Source organism: Paralichthys olivaceus, chromosome 12 (assembly GCF_024713975.1).
Source record: "Paralichthys olivaceus isolate ysfri-2021 chromosome 12, ASM2471397v2, whole genome shotgun sequence".
Taxonomy (NCBI): Eukaryota; Metazoa; Chordata; class Actinopteri; order Pleuronectiformes; family Paralichthyidae; genus Paralichthys; species Paralichthys olivaceus.
Window position 1 is genome coordinate 14,477,217 of NC_091104.1, and position 7,214 is coordinate 14,484,430.

The 7,214-nt window shown below is 41.8% G+C and overlaps 1 protein-coding gene across 2 annotated transcripts; it reads right to left on the minus strand.

Annotated features, from left to right (window-relative positions):
• Positions 1-183: 183 nt before the first annotated feature.
• Positions 184-6,276, minus strand: mis18bp1 (MIS18 binding protein 1). 2 transcript variants are annotated; one of them, XM_069535266.1, is made up of 16 exons: positions 5,334-6,276; positions 5,098-5,229; positions 4,511-4,812; positions 4,259-4,332; positions 4,028-4,149; positions 3,804-3,885; positions 3,547-3,653; positions 3,295-3,461; positions 3,114-3,183; positions 2,275-3,028; positions 1,998-2,176; positions 1,594-1,733; positions 1,344-1,486; positions 1,163-1,250; positions 1,007-1,061; positions 184-684 (listed from the first exon to the last, which is right to left on the minus strand). In XM_069535266.1, exons 1-16 carry the CDS (start codon positions 6,148-6,150, stop codon positions 584-586), a joined length of 3,333 nt encoding a protein of 1,110 aa, XP_069391367.1. In that variant the 5' UTR covers positions 6,151-6,276; the 3' UTR covers positions 184-583. The 2 variants fall into 2 exon arrangements, with proteins under 2 accessions (XP_069391367.1, XP_019940799.2); XM_020085240.2 differs by having other exon boundaries at positions 5,092-5,229.
• Positions 6,277-7,214: the final 938 nt, after the last annotated feature.

The window sequence follows — 7,214 nt, forward strand, 5'->3', positions numbered from 1 at the left end:
CCACCTTGACAGATGGGTTCAACAAACCTCTCAGACCACTGCACTTCTGTATTAGGCATCTGGCAACAGCAAGTTCTGAATGTTGTCCAGAGATTTGGGTTAAAGTGTGAAACCACAATCAGCAGTAGCACAGCTGGGGAGCATGGTAACAAAGTGATAGAGAAATAAGAAGAAAATTACAAGTATGTTGCACAAATTTTTTTATTCAATCATATTTCAGATGTTTTGGTTAAATACAACAAATTCTTCAGGTCTTTAAAAGTCCTTCAATTTTAACAGTAATTCAATTTTAGTTTGAGAGGTCACAAGCTGAAAAGGTTGTGAACCACTTACACAATGTTTTCTTCTGTTTAATATACACAAATAAACCATAAGCTAAAAATTAAAGAATGTTTATTAAAGGAATAATTACATGACTGTTGGTGCTCAGACGTTAAACAACATATTTACAGTTTAACAAACATTAATCCCTCCCCCACCCGTTTCATGTGAAAGACAGAAGAGCAAAACTGAAACTTTTTACTGTTCACAACTGATCCACTGGTTTTAATTTAACGATATGATGCATCAGCTCAGACTCCGATCAGTTGCTGTCTGAGAAATAATAGTCCTCTTCCTCACCGCTTTCAGGCAGCGCCACGTCGTTTCCTGGGAACATTTCCCAAACGACAAAGGTGTCATTTTCTGGTAAAAAAGAAAATGAAGGAATTATTTTAAGCAACAAGACTTGTGTTACAATAGAGGTGTAGTAAAAACTGATTTCAGTTAAAGCCTCTGGTATGTGTTCTACTAATTTCTAAAAGTAGTGATCAAAAAGATACAAGTTCAAATCCTCTACCAGTCAATATCAATTCAGAATTACAAACTTCAAACTGGTATTTGCTAAAAGAGCCATTGTTTTTGAATTGTAATGTGTTTCTATTAGTTCGGCCTCCCATCAATGTAAGGTAAATTAATTAAATTTCTAAAGTTCATAACACCAGTGTAAACTCTGTGTAAAACCTACCTGTGTTACCACATCGTCTCATTGTTCGTTTCATTGATGGCTTGGGTGTGAAGTTCTGAAAGAAACAGAACAATGAATGAATGTTTTCCAATACAACACCATAACCCGTGTGTTTCCAGAGAAGAATCTCAGACGTGAACCTGTGTGAATTAGTACCTTTGAAGTTTGAGCCTGTTTGCAGACATTGAACTGATTTTTCTTCATCCTCTTCTGAAGCTGATAAACGTATTTGTCATCATTTTCTCTTAAAAATCAAGAATATTCCAAGTTAAGTTATATTTGGTGGTTACATTGATCAACTTTTACAAACCAGCATGTTGTGGTCAGTGTCATTCACCTGTCTGGAGAGCCCATCATGCCAGGTGTGATGTGCAGACACTGAGGGGTCTTCACTTCAGGGTAAACCCTTGACATGGGGGACAGGGGCTCCAAGTCCGACATTGTGAACTCGTGTTCCTCACTCGGACACATAGAGGGCATCTGTCCAGAGAGATGGACAAAATGAGAACAATAAGTGCCACATCCTGTATAGTGTCATTAATCATTAGATGGAGACTCCCTCCTGACATCACGGTAAAGAGACGAACCTCAAAGCGTTTGTTCTGCATGTACGCGGAGCTGAAAACGTCATCTACATTCTCTCTGGGCATGGCCTCCAGGAACTGTCGCACTTGCTGCTTCCTCCTTAAGGTTCCCACTCGAGCAGATATTACAGGACAATCTGTAACTGGACGCACAATGATGGTTTATGATATTTTTATTTACAGATTTTAAATATAAAAAGTTCAGACTTCTCACTACATCCATTTATTTTTCTTAGGCTTCTGTTATAATCATTTGTTAATTGTTTCAGAAAATTGTTTTTCAGAAAAGTGTATATGAGTCAAATACATTAAAGTATAACTTTGTTCACAATCCATCTTTTGCTAAACGACTGTAACCTCTTCCTGCTAATTTGTCTCTTTTACTAACAAAAGGGACATTTCTCTACCTGGATCTTTTGGCGCCTCCACTTTTTCCTTCCTGGGTTTCTTGTCTTTCTTGGCGGGCGTCTGCGATGCTCCCTGGGACGTGTGCTGACTGTGACACTCCTCTGCAGAACGCGTTTCTACCATCTTTGCCACCTTTGCCCAGTAACCGGACATGTGCTTCGGATAGTAGGACACAGCCCTGGAAAACAAATGCATACATGTACATGCATCAATGAGGTTATGATTCAGACATGTGTTTCACTAATGCTGCACAAAGAAAAGAAAAAAATAACATACTCTTGCAGCTTCATGAGCTCTGCTTCAGTCCACTCGTCTTCATCTTGCTCTGCTGGAGGAACGACTGTGCTGCCTTTGTTCGCCTTGTGTTTCCTGCTGGAATGCGTCGACTTGGGCAACGGCTTTGTTGGTGGTGAGATTTTGCTGCATTTGCTCTGTTTAAGTTTTGTTTGTGCTGTTTTGGTGTTTTTCGTTGCAGCGCCTCTCTTCCTCTGTTCTTTCCCGCTCTCCTCAGAAGACTCTGATGACTGCAGCGACTGAGACCCTCGGCTTGGCTGCGACTTGTTGAGACCTTTCCTTCCAGTCGTCCCGTATACTCCTTTACCTTCCTTCTTTCGCTTAGAAGAAAAGTCGTCACCTGGAAACCGTGGCTGTGATGTGTCATCATGAACAGTGGGAGATTCTGGGGCTGCTGCGAGAGTCTGTTTACCCCTCCTCTCTGATGACCTGCTGGTCTCACGTGTCTGTTTTTTCGTCCTCTGTGTTGTTGCCTTTACAGGCTTCTTTTGCTTTTGCGGGACAGTGTCCACATTCACCGTTTTTTCAGTGGGTGAACTCCTGCTATGAGACCTCGTTGTTCTGCTAGACCACTCCTCAGGACTTGTTATCGTCTCCACAGAAGGTTCAGCTGGATTAGAGGGCCTCTCATCACGGCTGACCTTGGCTCGGTTGCGTTTGCGGAGCGGAGCCTTGACCTTCCTCGCTGGTGCCGGTGCCTCTTCATCGCAGGATGTTTCACTTTGTTTTTTATGGCCTGGAAACAAAGACAACAGTTTGTTTGCCTGCAACCAATAAGTTATCTCACGGTGCTACACCCACATCATATCACTTATCTTCACCTTCAGTGCAGGGCAGGAACACACGGGCCGGCTTCTGTGACTTCCTCGCAGACACCGTTGTAGTGACCTCCTGTGAGATACAGGAATTAAACATTGCCGCCATAACAACTGGACCTCACCAATAAAAAAATACATGCTTGATTATCATGTGACCTATATGGGCTCAACTTGAGATGCTTACAGGAACGCAGATGGAGGTATCATAACATTCATGAATGGTAACATTCATGTGTGCATCCAGAATGACTCTCCCTCCTCTCCAATACTCCAGAGGTGGCTTTATCACCCGACCACTTCGAGAGGTTTTGGTGGAAGAAAAAGAGGAGAGGGCAGGAGGACAGGATTCAGCTGGAAGACAGGAGAAAACAGAAAAATTACTTTAGCATGACTGACTGGATATAAACTGGGGGAAATATGTTTCTCTTGTACTCACGTGTCTTGAAATTCTTCTGTCTGTTCCGCTTTGCAGACCGATTGGAGGATGCCTCGCATCTTGTCTTGGCTATGATGGATTTCCCTTCACTGGTTCTCTCCGCTTCTCTGCAGCAAAACACAATTCCGACCACTTAACAGTCATTTCATCTTAAAGGATTATTTTACTCAGCAAAAATAAAACCATCATGCATCTGTAAAAGCACGGATGCAGCCTCTTCTTCAAAGGGTGTCTTGCAATTAAATAAGCTTTCTTACTCTGACAGAGACTTCTCATAAAGCGATTTCCAGTTTGGAGGGAAGCCATCAACAAACTTCTTCATAAGCCATTTGGGAAACCCTGCAGCCAAAAAGTAAAATAGGAAAGAAAAACGATATTAACCAAACAATAAAGCAATACTATAAATAAAATCTGCATAGATATAGACACAGGTTTGATGTCTTATGTATGTTTAACTTCTTTCTCCCCATAAATGACGTACCTGAGTTGACGCTGAAGTTCATCTTGCCAACCAAAACATAAACCCTACCAGAGACGGTCTTCACCACAGAATTAGAAACTCTGTCGACAATGATGTTACTGTTCCATGGCACGTTTTCCTGGCTGTGTTGGAAAGTTGAATGACAAAATCAATGATGATATATTTTGGTTATATAGTGATAGAGCATTTAATAAATATGTAATTGTAATGTCTCATGATTCAAACACTTACCTGTGGATTCCATCAAGAAATAGGCCCTTTTGACTATTTCTCAAGAACCATTTCTTAAGATAAATGACACTCTCCTGCAAAAGAGGGAAAAACAAGCCTGATAAGCAAAATAAAACTGTCCAGAAGACAAACAGTTTTCGCACGTCTTCTAAAAATAAAATCAGTCATCCGATTTTTCATGTTCAATCAACATAAGACTGTATTCAAACCTAAGTTAGGATTGTTTGTATATTTAGACCAGTTTCTACTCACATTTGGGAATTGTGTACGCTGCGGCCATTTGTTGCACTTGAACACAGCCTGGTTTTTCTTAGGGATGGAGATCTTTGGCGAATTAAGTACGAGCGGGTCTTCAAGCAAAACCGGTTGTGGCGTAGCAGCAGGGATCGGGACATTTTCTGTCGAGTCTGATTGGCTGTCAGCTGACTCATCTCTGGAGCGGCTGTCAGGAACCGCACTTTCTGGAAACCTTGTAAAGGCAGTGTCCTCAGTTTCATCCATATTGTGATGTGATGTGGGAAGAGGTGAGTCTCTGGCCTGATTGAAATAATTACCTATAGAAAAAGAAGAAGTTGTAATATAAACAAAGCTATGTGAAGAACTATGCCTAACGTACGTAAAGAAACATTATGATTCTACTACCTCCACCGAGGAGGTTATGTTTTGTTAACAGGATGACGCCAAAACTACAGATCCTGGTGACAGAATTCATACATTTTTAGAAGATATTTATGTGTGTGTGCAATTTGGTGCAGATCCAAATTTTCATGAGGGGAATGTTGGGCCTCGTCGGAGGAATGCGCTCTACTGAGTGACATTCTAGTATGTAATACCCTCACTGAAGAGTTCCCTGGTGCTGGTGCTGACTTTGTGAACCATCGGATGCTCCCGTTTGTTTTCCCTCTCCTTCATGTGAGCAAACAGCTTGGCCGGCGACATCAGAGGATATCTTTCCATCCTAACACAGGCACCTGATCAAACGAGCAAAACCAAAAAGAGACATCATTCATTTTCTTCCCCTAACATTTGACACAAGAAGAGTCCCATTAGGACAAAGCAGCATCAATAATCTCACGTTTTAAAGCGGTGGATCTTGGTGGTAGGAACAAGGGGGCATGAGTCGCCTGGTTCATCTCAGCAGGGAAACCTCTGACACCCCCCTCATCCTCCCTGCGACTCTTGCTGTGGACGCTGTCCTCACTGATGAAGGCAGTGGATGTTTTCCTTTCCTGTAGCTGACTCCTAACATCAGCCCTGGCCTCCTTTCTGCTGCTGACCTCGCTGAACTCCTGCTGCTCCCCCTTTCTCTTCCTGAGCCTCTTCTCCAGGGGGGATTCCATTTTGGCAGGGGAGCAGAGACTGCGGCGGGGGTCCTCCTCATACACACCCCTCACACAGCCACCCTCTACTGGCTGAGTCTCTGCCGGAGTCCTGCTGGACACCGGGACACCATCAGAGGTGTGAGGTGGGTCTCTGTTACCCAGAGACAGGGGGTGAGACACGGCTGTGGACTCCAAGAAACCTCTCTTTGATGGCGTGTGTTCGTTTCTAAACATAAAGGCGTGTCCCGTCTCGGCCACGCGAGAGGTTTCCTCCACACGGCCGCAGTTTGAAAACGAGTAGCCAAAGTTTTTCTGAGGAGTGGAAATGGGCGACAGGGTCAGAGCTTGAACTTCCCTGCGGTGAAGATTGGGGTTCTCCTTGAGCTCCTCGGTCAGGCGGAAGTTCTCCTCTCTGCTGAAGTCTCCTCCATGTTTCGCTCTGACGCTACGCGGCGGCTCCCTCGCGCACATCGCTTCTCTCTGAACTTTAGATTTAAGTTTGGCGAAAACTTTGGCGGGAGATTCAACCCGCGGCTGTTTGTGTTGCAGCAAATAATGAAATGAAGCCATCGCGTCCGAGTTCACAGGTTATTACACATCCGACACGTATGCTAACTGCTAGCGGCTAGCCCCCGAGATTTCAAATTTTCTCACCACTGCCGCTTTTGGCTAAAACCCCGTGACGCACTTCCAACAACAACTACGTCATTTCCGCCAGTGTGAACAGTTTTTGGCCTGTTATGTTTTATGTTAAGGATTTAGGTTGAAATTTGCTTTAGAAATAAACTTATTTTTTCATTAATTCATTGAGTGATGTATGGCTTGTACAGGTTCGACACACTTTTCAATCATACAAGAATAATGATGTAAAAAAAAAAGTGCATTTAAAACATAAAACAATAGAAACATATTTAAGAACATTTATAAATATTATTAAAAAGAAAAACCTAATATGATAAATAATCGTATTAATAAAGAAGAAGAATGTTCCGGTGTGACATCCTTATGAAATTAATTAATACAATTCTACATAAAAAGCAATAATATATATGATTCCTTCGTCCGTCAAACTTCATGCATCCATTTATTGTTTATTTTTCGCAGATCTTTTCCAGAACCACAAAATGCGCCAACACCTGTTTTCCCACATCCTTATTAATGGCATATAATTGATCTATACAGCATTAATAAATCATCTATTTACAAATTGCAGAGAAAATAATTACTTTAGCAGTGGGTGTTGAAAAATATAACCATTAATAATAATGTAGAACTCACAGGGCCTATATTCCTGCTTTTACTTTTGATATCAGCATCGGGTTGTTAACACTTTTATATGCTCGTTACAATTTGAACATAAGACTTCAAAGTTGTCAAACATATCTCAAAACATACAAAAGTAGATTTGGAGCAAATACTTAAAGACACACACTGAACCTCTGAAAAAGGGGACATGAATCAAAATAACAAGAATGTACACATGGCTTTATAAAACGTCTTTGCTTTGCCACTGTGCATTTTCCTCAGTGATAAACCAAATATGTATGAAAGTCATGTGTGAACCAATCAGGGTCACTGTGTTTACTACAGAGAATATAATAAACATAAGGATGATCATGTCAGTAGTGTAAGAG

Bases quoted from the DNA above. Each gene is read 5' to 3' on its own strand.
- mis18bp1 (XM_020085240.2), bottom strand. From the start codon at position 6,150: ATGGCTTCATTTCATTATTTGCTGCAACACAAACAGCCGCGGGTTGAA. The intron at 4,333-4,510 runs GTGAGTAGAAAC...CCTCTTTTGCAG, and splicing joins AGCGTACACAATTCCCAAAT to GAGAGTGTCATTTATCTTAA. The intron at 3,029-3,113 runs GTGAAGATAAGT...CTTTGTTTCCAG, and splicing joins GTTCCTGCCCTGCACTGAAG to GCCATAAAAAACAAAGTGAA.